This window comes from Urtica dioica, chromosome 4, assembly GCF_054948205.1.
Source record: "Urtica dioica subsp. dioica isolate 48M chromosome 4, U.dioica_male_clone48M_v1_H2, whole genome shotgun sequence".
In the NCBI taxonomy this organism is placed as follows: domain Eukaryota; kingdom Viridiplantae; phylum Streptophyta; class Magnoliopsida; order Rosales; family Urticaceae; genus Urtica; species Urtica dioica.
In genome coordinates, this window is record NC_142759.1 from 6,907,325 (window position 1) to 6,923,957 (window position 16,633).

General features: G+C 35.4%; 2 protein-coding genes, 3 long non-coding RNA genes and 1 pseudogene across 13 annotated transcripts; all 6 read left to right on the top strand.

Moving 5' to 3' along the window:
* The first annotated feature begins 892 nt into the window (after positions 1–892).
* On the top strand, positions 893–2,531 carry LOC149399849 (uncharacterized). Its single transcript, XR_016296477.1, has 5 exons — positions 893–978; positions 1,446–1,626; positions 1,927–2,165; positions 2,290–2,402; positions 2,478–2,531. It is a non-coding gene; the product is annotated as an uncharacterized LOC149399849 (long non-coding RNA).
* Positions 2,531–5,970, top strand: LOC149399850 (uncharacterized). Its single transcript, XR_016296476.1, has 10 exons — positions 2,531–2,837; positions 3,464–3,534; positions 3,611–3,727; positions 3,897–4,033; positions 4,142–4,316; positions 4,665–4,934; positions 5,007–5,128; positions 5,214–5,327; positions 5,430–5,553; positions 5,850–5,970. It is a non-coding gene; the product is annotated as an uncharacterized LOC149399850 (long non-coding RNA).
* Positions 5,971–6,059: 89 nt separating this feature from the next.
* Positions 6,060–9,407, top strand: LOC149399851 (uncharacterized). 5 transcript variants are annotated; one of them, XR_016296474.1, is made up of 7 exons: positions 6,060–6,213; positions 6,359–6,516; positions 7,391–7,527; positions 7,657–7,835; positions 7,935–8,043; positions 8,190–8,833; positions 9,291–9,407. It is a non-coding gene; the product is annotated as an uncharacterized LOC149399851 (long non-coding RNA). The 5 variants fall into 5 exon arrangements; XR_016296472.1 differs by having other exon boundaries at positions 7,657–7,805; XR_016296475.1 differs by having other exon boundaries at positions 7,657–7,805; positions 8,354–8,833.
* A 56-nt stretch (positions 9,408–9,463) lies between these two features.
* LOC149399852 (putative serine/threonine-protein kinase CST) lies at positions 9,464–12,267 on the top strand. 5 transcript variants are annotated; one of them, XR_016296470.1, is made up of 6 exons: positions 9,464–9,538; positions 9,704–9,771; positions 9,868–9,978; positions 11,332–11,376; positions 11,449–11,693; positions 12,030–12,262. XR_016296470.1 is itself a non-coding variant. In XM_089611707.1 (6 exons), exons 3-6 carry the CDS (start codon positions 9,901–9,903, stop codon positions 12,255–12,257), a joined length of 675 nt encoding a protein of 224 aa, XP_089467833.1. In that variant the 5' UTR covers positions 9,464–9,538; positions 9,704–9,771; positions 9,868–9,900; the 3' UTR covers positions 12,258–12,267. The 5 variants fall into 5 exon arrangements, 2 of the variants coding, with proteins under 2 accessions (XP_089467833.1, XP_089467834.1); XM_089611707.1 differs by having other exon boundaries at positions 11,253–11,376; positions 12,030–12,267; XM_089611708.1 differs by having other exon boundaries at positions 9,883–9,978; positions 11,253–11,376; positions 12,030–12,267.
* A 7-nt stretch (positions 12,268–12,274) lies between these two features.
* On the top strand, positions 12,275–14,405 carry LOC149399853 (putative serine/threonine-protein kinase PBL8). Its single transcript, XM_089611710.1, has 3 exons — positions 12,275–12,396; positions 13,691–13,814; positions 13,930–14,405. The coding sequence occupies exons 2-3, from the start codon at positions 13,772–13,774 to the stop codon at positions 14,133–14,135; spliced, it is 249 nt and encodes an 82-aa protein (XP_089467836.1). The 5' UTR covers positions 12,275–12,396; positions 13,691–13,771; the 3' UTR covers positions 14,136–14,405.
* On the top strand, positions 14,367–15,126 carry LOC149399854 (putative serine/threonine-protein kinase PIX13 pseudogene; annotated as a pseudogene).
* The last annotated feature ends 1,507 nt before the right edge of the window (positions 15,127–16,633 follow it).

A 16,633-nucleotide genomic window follows, 5' to 3' on the forward strand; every position in this document is an offset into this window, starting at 1 on the left:
GCCAAAACCCGACGCCGTCGCAGGGCCAATCTTCATCGCCGACCTCGGCAATATGTTCGCCGGTAAAGGGGTTTTCAATCTTCTGCAGAGCCTGGTATGGGTGGTGTCGATCAGCGGCGATGTCCGTGAGGCCAAGTCGCCGCCACCTCCAGGTCTCAACCCCTCCGGCTGCTTGATCGGAGAGCTTCTGCCGGGGCTCCGGTGACGAAGACGCCTCAGAACTGAGCGGCGGTGGTCGGGCTAAAAGCGCGGGTGGAGAGCGCGATTCGCTGTGGATAGAAACAAGTCCCGTCGCGTCCCTCGAATAACGAGTATAAACCCTAGAAAGCCAAACGAAAACCCTAGAAAGTCAAACATTCTCTCTCTGAATCCGTTTTTCAATGATTTTGTTCGCCGGGAAGCCACGACGCCGCCACCGGAATCTGGCGGCGGATCTTCAGCACCGTCCCTCTCAGAAGCTCGTGCTATTACGGGTCGGGTATTAGTTACCCGTCCGTAGAGCCTATGGGTGGGATCGGCGCCGGTGATGCCAACAGAACCACGGCGGCGTAGTGGTGATACGGTGGCTCGGGAACCACGCTCGGGTGGAGAGGAGAGACTAGACGCAACCACGCGGTTTATAAATTCGAATCGTCGTTCTCGAACAAAGGAAGCCGTAAACAAATAGGGAGTATTCTCTTTTTCTTTTTCTTTTCTTTTTGCCCGTTTTGTATTTTTTTTTAACCCAATATATCTTCACACAGGCTTTGATTCATTCGGCTCGTTCTTTGGCGAGGGAGATTAACGAGCTTTGCGAGATAGGTTTGATCGATAAAAGACCACCGTTATATGTGAACTATCTGTTGTTTTATTTGGTGCTTTCTAAAAGTGGCCTTATTATAAATTGTTTTGCAGTTTCTCTACCAATTGCCTCAAGGAAAGGCGAACAACGCTAGCAGAGGAGCTATTTCTTGGGCTGATGTCAGTACTTGCAGTGATGTAAGAGCAAATATATATATATATATATATATATATATATATATATATATCAAAGTTTTTGTTACTATATTAGCTATATATAAGGAGAGGTACGAAAAGAGAGAGGAATAAAATCTTTTTGGAGAGTGTGGCGAAAAGCCTCTAATAAATGGAGTTGCAGTAAGCTAATGATTCTTCCGTTGCCTTTATAAGAAATTTTTGTTGTAGATCGCTTCTCTTGTTTTTAATTTTTTTTTTTATATATATTATAATGCTAATTACGTGTGTGCTCGATTTTCTTGCTCAAATTATCATGCTATTTTCGGTTCAAATATTTGATTTTGAATCTATTCCACAGCTGTTATCATCTAAAAAATTCACATTCTGGTACATACATATCTTCTCTTTCCCATCTAATAAAAAATTATCTTTTACATAACATTATCCTACTAGTCGTGTTCTGCTAAAAGCTTCGATGCTGTACACAGAGTCGGTGAAGCTTTATGTAAAACACATGTTTGTGGAGGAGCTCGGTGCATAAGACTCCTCTACATTAAATTGATGCCCCAAGGTCTTTCACCAGCTATTTTCAATTGGCAAAGTTCACAGGATCTGCAACGGCCAAAAATGCTTGGTTTCTAAAGGTGGTATTTTAAAATACAAAAACAGGTTTGGTTTTCAACTTTTTAATCTTTCGAGCTTCTGTTTGGTTTTGTTCTTTAGACATAAAAAAAGCTCGGGTTTTTTTCTTCATATATTCTTGAGCAGAAGCAAATCTGATGTGAGGAAGCTCTGCGTATGTCTTATCTTCTTTTTCACAATCTTTATATCTGTTTTGATCTTCACTGTTGTACATGAATTAAATATTTTTAAGTTCACATTTCCTAACTATCCCCTCTTTCTCAGTTACATTTGAATTAGAAGGTTTTTGTATCTTCATCTCTGAACTATCTGCCTCTTTCTCTACAGTTTCTTTATCATGACCAGTGCTGCCACGCGGGTCCTTGCTGCTCCTTCAGAGTTGACTTATTGGCGTAGTCAGTCCATTCACGATTTTGGTTTGAAATAAATTTTTGTTCATTTCATGTTCTAAGTGGAGATGATATCAGTCAGTATTCATTTCATCCCTCCTTTTTTTTATCGGAAAGGCTTTGGCTTCCTTCATTCAAGTGCCATGGCCTCGGCAACGACTTCATTTTGCGTACTCAGTTAAAAACTTCTTACTTCCTTCTTTAATTGTCTGAATGTTACAAAAAATATTATTATTATTATTATTTTAAAAGAAACAACAAAGTTTAGTTATTACTATTTTTTTTCTTCAAACTCAACCAGTTTGATTACCGACATTCTATGTAACCTAGTGTCATCCTGATGAGTGATCTCCGTGCATCAATGGCACTGACTTTCCCATGAGGACCTTTAACGCCTACGGCAGTGAGCCTGAGGTGATTTCGCCTCTGGACTATTCTGCGTTGATGCCTTTGTTATGTGATTCTTAACACCTGATGATTTTCTTGTAGATGTGTTGTAACGGAGTTCGATATATCTCTCGATTCAGTCGCTGCAAGGAAAGCAGCATTGTGGTTCTATCTCTCATGGCTGGAAATCTGGCGGTGGCTGGGGTTGGAGGCATATACAAAATTCTTTTCTTGGTGTCCTTTCAAGCTTTTGCATGTCAATATATGTTTTTTAAGCTTTTGAGCTTTACTCTCCCTCTCTCTGAGTTTTTTTTTTTTTTTTTTTTTTTTCATTTGCTTGAGCCAAAAGAAAATCTGACGTGATGACATGGGACAATGCACAGCTGGAGAAGCAAGTGAGCTAAGCAGTGATGCTTTACGAGGAGATGCTTCTGATGGGCTGTGAATTCTTGTGAAGACATTGTAAGTGCTGGCTCTCTACCTGGTATCTTAATCTTTTTAGCTTTTGTGTTGTTTTTTTTTTTGTTTTTTTTTTTTATTTTTTTTAAAATAAAAAACTCAGGTTTGGTTTTGTTCCATTTTCTTGAGGCAGAGAAAATCTGAAAACCCTGCTTATGGCAAATGCAATGAGAATAAAGGCACAAAAGTTGCTTGTTTTTCCCAATATATATCATCATCCCCATTTGGGTCCTTGCTGCTCCTCCGGTTAACTGCGTCAAAGTCATTCCAGTCTCTATTTGGTCTTGGGGCTCGCATCTCATTTTTTTCATTTCATCCCTTATCTTTCGATCAACTACCTCCCTCCTTCTTTAACTGTCTGAATATTGCAAAAATCGTTTACTATTTTGATTTATTTATATCCCTTACCTACGGAGCCTAGGGGGTCACCCTTGAGCTATTAAGATACTAGTGAGGCTCCAATGTCTGAGCCTAGGGGATCTTATTTATATCTCGCACCGATGGCATTGACTTTACTGTGAAGTTCTTAAACTACTACGAACGTGATCCTGAGGTGATTTTGCCAACGTCCTATTCTGCGTTGGTGCCTTTGTTTTGTGATTCTTAACACCTTGATGCTTTTCTTGTAGATGTGTTGCCACGCAGTTTGGTCCTGTGCTGGACTCATTGCTGAGCTTGAGAATTCGCAAGGAAAGCAGAGGTATGAACATGCTTGTGTGAGTCCTGGATTTACTTCTACTTGGTTTTTAAACAGCCCTCACTGGTCATGATTGTAGTGTTGGAAAATCTGACCGGTGGCTTGCATGGGAGACTTATCCGGCTAGATGAATGCAACTCTTACTGGTGCATGCAAATATACTCTCTCTCTCTCTCTCTCTCTCTCTCTCATCAAGGTGAGAATAAAGGTCCAGAATTTCTATTTTTTATAATCTTGTCAATAACTTTTTTATTTTATTTATTTATTCTGGATTCACTTTTTTAAATGAATTTAACAATTTTCGTATTTACATTTCCTAACTATCTTCAAACTTCTCTAAAATTTCTTTATCGTGACCACCGCAGCCACGTGGGTCCTAATCATATCCCTTGCTGCTCCCACAGTTGTCGGCACCATATGTGACACCACTTCTCACACCAACCTCGCCTCCAGAGTGAAGTCGGTCCAGTTGTTCCAGTCATGAATCCTGGCCAACTCTCTGGTGTGTATTTAAGGCATTATACAATTCATCGTAGTTTATTACCATGTAGTTCAACTTCATTCCAAATTTATATATGTATTTATCTTGTTGATTGTGACATTGAACTAGGATAGCTGGAGGGCTGACAGCAGTAAACCCTCCCAGTCATGAGAATATTGTTCGTGCATTCGAACACGCGAATCAAGTTTGACTGAACCACCTTCCTCGTCTTCCACAAGCACCATCCAAAGACCCATTTTTTAGAATTATGCTTGAAATTTTTTGGCACCCGCTAGATTTGGAGGTAACTTGTTCATTTTTAATATTCGAAATTATCCCATCTCTTTCAAAGCAGTCGACCCAGTTTTTCCAAAATGTTAATATTGTCTCTTTCAGTTCTTTTATATGAGAGTTTACCAAGTTTTCTTATACCATTGGAATTGCGTATCTTCCAACCATCCTCATTTTGATAACATCGTAAGAGTTAGAAGAAGATAGTGTTAGTTTGGTGATATATTTGATGATATAATATTGCATTGGTGGTAGATGTTGTAGTACATTCCAGAATGCGTAACTGATATGCAATCATAAAACCTAGCCAGTTGAAAAACCTAGAAAGGTAACATTCTCTCTCCAATTCCGTTTTTTTTAGGGGTTTCTGTTAGCCGGGAAGCTACAACGCCGTTGCCGGAATCTTGCAGCTGATCTTCAGCCCCCTCCCTCTCAGAAGCTCGGTATTGGTTACCCATCCGGAGATCCTATGCCTGGGATTGGTGACGGTGAAGCCAAGAGAACCACGATAGTCTATCGGTAATCCGGCTGGGGAACCACGCTTGGTGGAGAAGCGAGACTAGAGACGACCGGTTAATCGAGCTGTACAAGGTTTATAAATTCGAATCATCATTCTTGAACAAAGGAAGCGGTAAATAAGGGGTACTCTGTCTGTTTTTTTAACCTGTTTTGTATTTATGTCTTACCCAATATCTTCACACAGGCTTTGAGAGAAAGGTTTGATATCTTCACACAGGCTTTGAGAGAAAGGTTTGATTCACTCGGCTCGTTCTTTGGTGAGGGAGATCGACCCCCTTTGCAAGATAGGTCTGATCTAGAAAGCTGGTAATAAGACCACCGTTGTATGTGAACAATTATTTGCTTTATTTACTGATTTCTAAAAGTGGAGTTATTATAAATTGCTTTGAAGTTTTACCAATTGCATCAAGGAAGTCCGAACAACAATAGCAGAGGAGCTAATTATTATGTCAGTACTAGCGGTGATGTAAAAGCAAATATTGTATACATGATGGAATTGTACAGAGTAAGCAATTGTTAGGATCTCTGGGTCAAAGGGACTTATTCAATAAATCAACAGTTAAAGGTATGAATTTAGAATAATTCGAAGTTTTTGTTATTTTATTAGTTTATAAATAGGATGGGTAGTGATGGAAAGGAGTAAAGTCTTTCTGGGAGGGAGTGGAGAAAAGTCTGTAATAAACATAAACGGAGTTGCACTAAAGCTAATGATTCTTCCATTACCAATACATGTAAGAAATTTATGTTGTAAATTAGTTCTCTTCTGTTTTTTTTTACGTAGATAGTTGTTTTGTTTGGTTTTTTCTGTGGTTTGAATTTGAATATTACTCACCGGTTTTTTTTATTCTATCTGAAATGTTTTCCAGTGCATTAAGCTTGAGCTCATGCACCTAAATTCATGCCTAAACCCTAGATTATTGTTAATATTGCTTCATGTCTTGTGATATCATCGCCCATTTACTTTCTTTTCAGTTTTTATATGTATACATGTTTTAATTGTATTTTTCTGTGGTTTGAATTTGAACAGGAAGAGAATATGTGAATCCTGTGGAGAAGGTGAAAATTTGCGTTCATGTGAAACGTGTAAATTACCTGTACCATTCCAAGTGCTTGCTTCCGACGCTGAAAGCTGAGAATCCTGGCAAATGGAGATGTTCAATTACGTCATAAATAAATCACGTGCTATTTTTTGATATGCGAGGGATTTTTTTTTTTTAATATTGATTACTGTTTGCAGATGCTACTCTGAACAAAATTGATAAGATACTTGATTGTGAAATGCGACCCACTGTGGCTGATGACAATGACACTTCAAAGCTCGGGTCGAAGCAGATTTTTGTGAAGCGGTATTATGTCAATTGGAAAGGCTTTTCGTATTTGCACTGCGCATGGTAATTATACAGTTTATTCCATTGGCGCCTTACTGTGAATGATTTATGGTACTAGATTTTTTTTTTTTTTTTTATTTTTATTTTTATTTTTTTATATATATTTGTTTAAGTTCTCATTTTCAGTGCTGTGTATACTTTTGTTCAGGGGGCCAGAGAAAGAGTTCCTCAAAGCTTTTAAGACAAGTCCACGACCGTGAACCACACTAAGCAATTTCCATCGTCGAATGGATTCCATTAATAAATCCAACGAGGTCTTTGTTGCTGATAGACCCGAGTGGACAGCTGTTGATCGGATCCTTGAAGGTTTTATGCTTTTCCCAAACTTTCTTGTCTGCGTAGAAACAGATATAGGTGCTTCTGACTTGTAGCTAAATGTCAATTCAGTAGCTTAAAATTAGGTTATTTTGTGTTTGGCTAATATGAAACTGACAAGTATAAATGCTGTCTCTAATAAACTGAAAGAATCATAGATTTCTTTCTGATGTTAAAAGGTTACTGTAAACTACAGATTCGGTGCGCTATGGAGTAGCTTTGAAAATTTAGGTATTTAAATTAGAGTACTTAAAAAAAATTATGTAATTGTTGCGCAGTTACTAGTTTCAGTGATTTTTTTTTTTTTTTTTATCTGGCTTTAAATTGCCCTTCTAGTTTAAAGTGATATGACATTCTCGCTATCTAACAAGAAATAGAATTACTGCTTGATAGGCGTTTAAGGTTAATTATTCTCAATAAATGCTGCAAGGGTACTGAATACTGATGATGAGAAGGAGTACCTTGTGAAATGGAAAGAATTGTCTTGCGATGAAAGCTCTTGGGAATCTGAAGCAGACGTATCTACATTTCAATATTTACAAAAGAAGTCCTGGATATTCTTCCTGGTGGCATTTGACTTTCACTGTCTTTTTTTTTGTTCTCCTTACAAGGAAGGTTTCCAAATTAACCATCTCTTAAATTTCCTCCCAATCTCGTAACTAAATCTTCCACATAGGACAATGTCTAATTTATCATCAACAAAAGACAAAAACACTTTAATGGCATCCTCTTTGGCTTCTAGAATAAGCTTCCCGTCTTCTGCTCCAACAAGTCATCCTTTGGTGACATTTTCCCCACTGTGTGCTTCCTCTTTGGGCATACATTAACTTGACCTTGGGCCTCTTATCATCTTGTTTGGTTAAAGGGAAAACGATACAGAGCATTGCATTTTCAGCCTATCTTCATGAAGACAATATCGGCCCACATTTGGTGGTTGCACCGCTATCAACATTGAGGAATTGGGAGCGTCAATTTGCAACCTGGGCACGTCATATGAACGCGGTATGTATGTGTGGGATGATTCTTTTTAAATACCCCACGATCGATCTGGAAGTCCGGCTCTAAGTTGATATATATATATATATATATATATATATATATATATATATATATATATATATATTACTGCAGGGCATGTATATTGGTGGTTCACAGGCTCGTACTGTTATATGAGAATATGAATTTTATCTGCCAAGAAATCCCAAGAACGCATCAATTTCAATGTTCTCTAATCGCACGAGATGATAATCCTGGATTTGGCCTAACCAAAAATTGGGAAGGCATGGCAATATCTTATACCATCTCTCATGGTTGCTGGGTTATTTTTTTATTTTATTTTTTTAACTCTTTCATGATTGCTGGACTATTTTTATTTTGGGTTCCAGCTTAATGCTTAGATCTGTATGTAGATTGTGGATGAAGGTCATCATCTTAAGAACAAAGATTCAAAGCTATTTTCATCATTGAAGCAATACTCTTAGTAATCATCGTGTGCTTTTGACTGGAAGTCCACTCCAGGTTTGTTCTATGCTCTGTGCTAATATTCTATGCTCATTTCATATCTGCTGTTATATATCAGTTCTTTGTCATGTTTTGATCACAGATTTTTATATTTAATTATTTACCCAAACTTACTCGTGTTATATTGACCGACTTGCTTTCAGAACAATCTTGATGAACTATTTATGCTCATGCACTTCCTTGATGCTGGGAAGGGGAGTGCAAGGATGTTTTATGGATTGAATTGTATTGGTTGCTTTGCAATTCGTTTTGAGATTAGATTCATGTGAACTCCATTATTCAGTGTTTAATGTTTATTATGTTGCAGTTTGGAAGAGTTTCAAGGAATTTAAGGATATAAATAAAGAGGAACATATTTCAAGGCTCCTAAAAATGCTGGCACCTACCTTCTGAGGAAAAAAAAGACTAAATGTTTCTTCTCTTAAAAGGTTTTCCGTAAATATTTGGATAGAGTTTGATAATTGGGTTTCATATACTCACTTGACCATGCTAGATGTTGTCAGGTTGAGAAGCTTTTACCTCTTATTTTGTGGTATTTAAAAGGGTTTCTAAAAACATTACGAACTCATAAGTATCAGATCGTGCTGTTCCGGGCATGGAATCATTATTCTGAAAGTGTTCAAACTCATTGCTGATTCCGCCGAAGTGAAAAAGGATGTCATGAAAGAGTTGCCTCCAAAAAAGGGAACTCATTATGCTGGTCGAGTTGAGTAGCAGGCACAAGAAATATTACATAGCAATTTTTACTCGCAACTAACAGATTCTATGTCGCCGTGGTGGTGCACAGGTAAGTAGTTCAGGTTACTTAAGGACAAAGTTCTTTTTTTTTTTCTTTTTTTAATGTAATATAACGTAACACATCTTTTTGGTCAAATAAAGATCTCTCTTATCAACATAGTAATGGAATTGCTCAAGCTCTGTTGTCATCCTTACATGTTAGACAGAGTTGAGCCCGATAGATATACAAGATCCAAATGAATCATTCAAGTAATTTTATGATATTACCTTCTAAGTTCTTACATTTCTGCTAGAAAAGCATTGTTAAGAGTAAATTCTATAAACGGTTAATAGTTAATGTATGATTAACTCTGCTGACACTAGAATTGGCTAAAATTTAAACTATGATATATTTTCATTCTTGTAAAATATTTTTCCATTCTGTTATTGAATTGTTGCTGTTATACTGCAAATATTAACAAATAAAAAGATTTTAAAGGGTCTAAGTTTCCTTTACCTTTCTACAGGCAATTGGTAGAGTCTTCTGGGAAGTTGCAGCTATTGGAGAGCAAGGGCATAGAGTGCTCACATATACCCAATTTCAGCACATGTTGAACTTGCTAGAAGATTATTGCACTTTCAAGGTATTGGCCTCATTTGGTGTGCATGTTTTTTTTTGCTGGAGCATCGAGCTTTCTCATTTGGTGTACTTCCAGCAGAGCTGGGGGTCTGGGAGTAACCTTGCAACTGCTGAAACTGTCATTATATATGATAGGTGAGCTTTTGGTGGTTATGTGATATTTTTTATCATGATTATTTTATCAATCCTTTATCACATGAGTTTAACATATGAATGTTGTTCGACTAACCTTGAACTTCTTTTTACGTCATCAATTCATTTCTACATTTTCTGAATCCGTCGTTTTCTCCACTTGTCCAGTGATCGGAATCCTCATGCGGACTTGCAAGTTATGGATAGAGTCTACCTGACTTGGGCAAACGAACAAGGTTGTAAATAGTTATCCAGAAGCAACATCTTTCTGTTTGGAGAGAGTTTCTTATGGACACTGGTTCTGTTCTTGTTCTTGTTGGTTATGATTTTAGGTTGATAACTTGCAGGAGCATTGAAGAAAGGATATGATGGAGATGACCAAGAAGAAAATGGTCTTACGGCATTTAGTTGTTGCAGAGGTGAAGATTCAACATAACAACCAGGTAACCTTCTAGATGATTGCTCCATGAAAACTCAGCGTTGAAAACATGCACTGTGGCGGAAAAAAATAAACTTAATTTTTAATCGAATGAGTTATTGGTACACTTGAATCAAATAATAATTATTGATTTTCTGCTTTAACTAGGAAGACTTTAGATGATATAATAAGGTATGGCTTAAATGAGTTATTTGTTTGATTCAATGGGTTTCGTTTCAATTTCTTTTTATCTCATGAGTATCTGTTTGAAGACTAAATTATGTGTCTTTAATATTTAGTCTGCGAACGATGAAGAAGAAGATGAATTTTTTGAAAGCCTTCAAGGATTTTCTCTACTAGTTATATCGAGTGATTTATCATATGCATGGCTGATTTCTAATCATTGACAATAGATATAGGTCTGTTTGACTTTGATGTAAATCTTTTTTTTTTTTTTTTTTTTTTTTTTGAAGAATAACGTTATCATTGATATTTACACTACTTGATTGTTACATGATACTGAGTTTTTGTTTAATATCTGATTATTTAATTGGTAGGTTGTTTAATTTTTTGGGGACCCTCGATCATTATGGATAGAATAACCATTTACGGTTCTTGATCGTCCATAGTAACCTCAATCATTAGAATATATTAACTTAATTATGAGTTTTGATGATGGATATTAATCTCACAGGTTGCTCCTCTTATTGATTGTTTATGGATACCGTTCTTTTCTTGGTTTTTAAGATATTTGAGATCTTGAGGTAGTGCCACCCAAACAACCTAGCCCTAGGATTTTTAATTGGTTTACTTTTCTCTAGACAAATTGAAATAAAGAAATTCCATAGGAATAAAGGAACGCGCAGAGAAACCACCAAGTGGCTTCGTAATAGCATATAAACAGTCGTACTAGTCTTTCATTCTTTTTTCCGGAAAGGAGTACTAGTCTTTCATTCACAATTCGCAGGAGTCAATACTAAATACTAAAAGAAAAAGGAAAGAATTAAAAAATACAGCTTAATGAATTGGACAAAAAACAACTCAGGAATTGTCTTGACTTATTGTGCAGTATACAAATACAACATATCTATTTCTCATCTCTCCCCTATATTCATCTAAGACATACATATCAATGGGTCTAGTCTTTCATTCTTTTTTCCGGAAAGGAGTACTAGTCTTTCATTCACAATTCGCAGGAGTCAATACTAAATACTAAAAGAAAAAGGAATGAATTAAAAAAATACAGTTTAATGAATTGGACAAAAAACAACTCAGGAATTGTCTTGACTTATTGTGTAGTATACAAATACAACATATCTATTTCTCATATCTCCCCTATATTCATCTAAGACATACATATCAATGGGTCTATGCTTAGGAACTCCTTCTGCTTCTCCGAATCCTCCTCTTACTACACAAAACGGTACACTTGCTTCAAAACAAGCAATAATTAATATAGCAACTCAATCTTCATCAATATGTTTTTATTTTGCAGAGACGAGAAAGAGCGACAAGCGAGAAGTGGTGAAGGAGGTTCCGAAGCTGAGGGAGTACAGATTCGCGGAGATGAAAGCCGCCACAAAGAACTTCATTAATAAAATTGGCGAAGGCAGTTCTGGAATTGTCTTCACCGGATGGGTCAATCGTACGACTCTCGCTCCGGCCAAGTCTGGTACTGGAATGATGGTCGCCATCAGGAGGCAAAAATCCAACAGCTCTCAAGGATTTCAAGAATTGCAGGTATATATTAATTACTACTTACTAGCCTTAATCCTTGATTTTTTTTTTTAGCATTTTAGATCTTTTCATATCAAACAACTTAAACGTATGTTTATTTCTATATATATATATATATATATATATATATATATATATATATATATATATATATATATACACATATATCTTTATAATTAAATTACCAAATTATTTATGTTGGAAAATAACGTTTATGTTCATTATTATTAATATTTCACTATATGTTTGCAAATGATGCTATGAAAGAATGACAAGATAGGTGTGAAGTATTTGATTGATATCATTTGTTTCAATTTTATTGAATAAAAAATATCGCAGACCGAAATGGGCATGCTAAGCAAGCTATCCCATCGGAATATGGTGAAGCTTTTGGGATACTGTCGAAAGAAGGATGAGTTGCTTCTTGTGTACGATTTCATGTCGGAGGGCAGTTTAAAAGACCGTCTTTTTGAAAGTATTAATATCTGTATTTTATTTTTCCATTCTCTTTTTTTTTCGAGGAAGAATAAAAAACACGAATTTATGTTATTTCTAATTCCTTTATAAGCAGGAAACGCAATCACTGCCGTGGGATAGAAGGCTTCAAATAGCAATCGACGTAGGTCAAGGGCTTGCTTTTCTACACAATTCGGATAACAATGTCATACACAGAGATATTAAGCCCGCAAATATCCTTCTAGATGAGGTTTATTTAGCTCGTATAATTTTATTTTATTCAAACTAAAATCATACTTCAAAGACAAATCTTTATGGTATATGGGAGACCTATGGCTTATTTGGACCAAGTACACGTTAAAACTCTAGCAAATTTATAAAAATAGGTCAAATTAAGACCAGTCATACTATAAGATAACTAGACAAAAGTTAGACTATTTTTTAATATTCGAATAGTTAGGCTATGACTTTATGTGGTAATTATACAGCCGCCTCATTTTAAGTCTTTTTCGAGTACATCACGTTTTTCATTCTTATTCTGAGAATGCCTTGTTCAATTACGAAAATACCTCGTTTTTATGTTTAAAAAAAAGACTTGTTGTTTACAGATATATTAAACTCCTCTCTTTTTTACTTTTTAAAGTTTCATTTCACTTTTCACTAGATGTTTACGGTGGTATTTGTATGATATTTTAAAATTTTAGGTATTTATAAAATCACTATCTTCAAATGAGGTATTAAAAACTTCCCCTATTTTAGTAGAGATTAGTCATTAAACTATTTTAAACAGCTTAGACCAATGATCTAATGGCCCAATGGCATCAACTAATACTGGGCGTGTTTGGCACAGTTTTTTTAAGTCTGTTTTTGCTGTTAGCAAAAATCAAACTGCAATCTTACTGTTTGGTAAAACAGTTTTTAGAAAAAATTTCAAAAACGATTTTAAAAATTGTACATGAGTCACAAAAGCTACGAATCTTAGTTTTTATAAAAAGCGTTTTTGTATTTGATATAAAATTACTTTAATATCCTCACGTGATTATCCATATCACTGTTAAATATTTATTTTATGTCTATTTTAGTCTTTTTACTATAATATATTTATTTTACCAAACGCAAAATCAGCTTTTGTTACAAGCAACAACTGTTTTATAAACAGCTTACCAAACACCTATCAGTTTAAAAAAAAAACTAAAAGCGTTTTTTTTTTAAAACAAAGCTATGCCAAACGATGCCACTGTAATATTATAGCTCAACTATTCAAAATATTAAAACGATGCCACTGTAATATTATAGCTCAACTATTCAAAATATTAAAACTATAGCTCAACTCTCTCGTACAACGTCTATAGATAACGTAAAATCATAATCATACTATACGTCTTGTCTCAATAATTAGGTAGATGTAAACATATAAAATTTAAATATATAGCGCAACACTCTTATACACTATACACATGCGTCTTATTAATTTTTTTTACATAGAGAAATACTAGCCGTCCTGATTTTTTTTTTTTTTTTTTTGTATACATATTTGTGAACAGAACTACAATGCAAAACTCTCAAATTTTAACCTGGCTAAATCGGGACCTACTGATGATGATTTGCACGTCTCGACTAGAGTCATGGGTACATTTGGCTACGTAGCCCCCGAGTATATAGCCACAGGTATAAAAAAAACGAAAAATAAATAAAATAAATTGGAGCGCGCGGTCATCGAAAGCATTGATTAAGCCTTAATCATACACATGATACTTTGTTTCTTTCATTTGTTTATTAATAGGTCGCCTTAGCATCAAGGCCAACGTGTACGGTTTTGGGGCAGTCCTGCTAGAGATGCTCACGGGATTGAAAATGATCGATGCAAGACGCCCCGCAGAGCAACAGAATCTTGTTGATTGGGTTAGGCCACTAATGCAATCAGAGAATATGGATAGTGAAATTATGGATGTGGAAATGGACGGTCAATACTCGCCCAAAGCGCCATGAAGTGTCTAGAAATAGAGTCTACAAAGCGCCCCTCGATGAGGGACGTCGTAGAGGAGCTCGAAGGGATCAAAGTCAAATGAGAAACCAAATAAATCTATAACACTGCAGAGTACGACAATAAATTTATTACATAAAGAAATATATAATAATTCTAAGTTTTTTTTAAAAAAACAGTATAATAATTCTAAGTCATTGTTTAGCATTGAGTGGTTATGTTTTATCTTGTGGAACATGACTAGTTGGAGGATGGTTTTTGTTTATTTATGGTTATTTTTGTATGTATTCGCTTGACTTAAAAGAGAAAATGCACACAAATTTATCAAAGCTTTGTATACAAAATGTTAAAAAAAAAACACACACACACACACAGCCCCTTTAGTCAATAGTCAATTAACAATTATTTTAGGTTCGGAATTTTTTTTTTTAATATTATCAATGATTAATTCCGTTGTGTTTGCGTGCACGTGTGTTTGTTTGTTTCACATAGAACTATGCAAAAATCTCGAATTTAAGCATAGCCAGATTGGGACCGGCCGATGAAGATTCACAAGTTTTACCACTGTTATTGGCCCCTGAGCTTGTTGCCACAGGTAAGCCAACAAAAATCGTGGCCGCACTAGAAATCGAAAACATTGGCTAATCCCTAATCATGCAATACTGTCTTCTTGTTCAATTTTTTTTTTTTTTTTTGTGTATAGGCCGTCCTACTGCAAAGTGTGATGTGTATAGCTTCGGGGTAGTCTTGCTTGAGATGCTCACAGCCTTGAGATCATACGATAAGTTTCAGCCTAAGGACCGGCATAGGCTTGCTCATAAATTGCATAAGATAATGGATGCGAAGATGGACGGCCAATATCCCCCGAATGAGGCGTTACGAATGACACAGATTGCCCTGAGATGTTTAGAGTTAGATCCTACAAAACGCCCCTCGATGAAGGATGTCGCCGAGGCATTAGAGGGGATTGAGAAGAAATCCGAGGCCGGATCTTGAGGAGATTATCGTGTTTTGTATCTTGAGGAGGAATAGTTGCAGGATGGTTTTAATTGATTCACGGTCGTAATGTTTACTAAAAAAAATAAAATAGAAAATTAGATGAGAAACTAGCTCTTATTTTCCCGAGATTGACAATGACGAAATAGACGATGATGATGATGATGATGTTTCTTCCGATCGAGCCAAGAGCTAATTACTCTGGCTCAGTGGCATCTCTTGTAAACGTCTTGCCTGAGCCAAGCAAAAGGCCGATCAAACATTTTGTTTTGAAATGATCATTCACCAAACTTGAAATTTCTGAGTTCAGGTTTAAAATAAAAGAGCATAAAAAAAATATAAAAAAATAAAAAATAGAAAACGTTGATAGCAATGAGTGAGAAACCAAAGCAATTCAATGCTAAATTTTATTAATTAAAAAAATATTATTTCTAAAGTTATATTGTTTTTTTTATTATTATAATTATTATAAGAGAAAATAACGACAAAAGGATCCAACGTTTAAGAGTTGTAATATTTAAGTACTCATTCTATATAAGTTGCGAGAAAAATATCCAATGTCAAGAATTTGTTCCTCCGTTAGTGTAACTTTTAAAAAATAGGTATTTAAATGTTATAACCCGTAAACATTGGGTCGTTTTGCAGCTATTTTCTCTTATTATTATCGGATTCTAAAGTTATAGTTCAGGATTGAGTGATTATGTTTTGGTTTGTGGAACGTGACTAGTTGGAGGATAACTTTGGTTGATTTTTTGGTTATTTTTGTATGAATTCGTTTGACTTAATCAATGATACATGTGAAAAGAAAGTAACGAAAAAAAAGGTTAGACCAAGGAACTTAAGTTAAACACACGACTAAGAAAATGGAAACGGTTTTCAAATTAGAAAATTAAAACTTTATATGCAATAATAATATGCCATATTTATATTTCTATACAGTTGAAAAATCATACGTCTCTTTAGACTTTAGGTAATGCTAAAACGATCAAGTCTTACCTACTATAATTCGTTAACCACTGTAGACTGTACTGGTCAATCTAAAATTGATTTATTTTAGGGAAAATAACACATTTATACCCTGTGTTTTAGTGAAATGTCGAGTTTAACCCTCAGTTTTCAAAAATGTCGAGTTCATACCATCTGTTTAACTAAAATGACGAAATTATACCTTGAAATGAATAACAGCGTCACAAATCTCCCTTTCATTGATATTAACTCTTATATAAGAAAAACCGAATCAAGTTTAAATCGGTACCCTAATTTTCAAATTATCAATTTTGAAATAAAAATAGCTTTAAATTGAAATTAAATAATAAAACTCATACCGCCTAAGAAATGACTTCATTCCGTGTTCGAATTGTAACTCTAAATCTTGGATTCTCTGTTCGAATATGCAATTTTGATGACTATCAACTATCGATGTTTACCCATTGCCTCTTTCTGTGTTCTTCACGATTAAGAGACTGTTGTTTATTTTTTAATTTTTAAATAAATTACATATATGGCG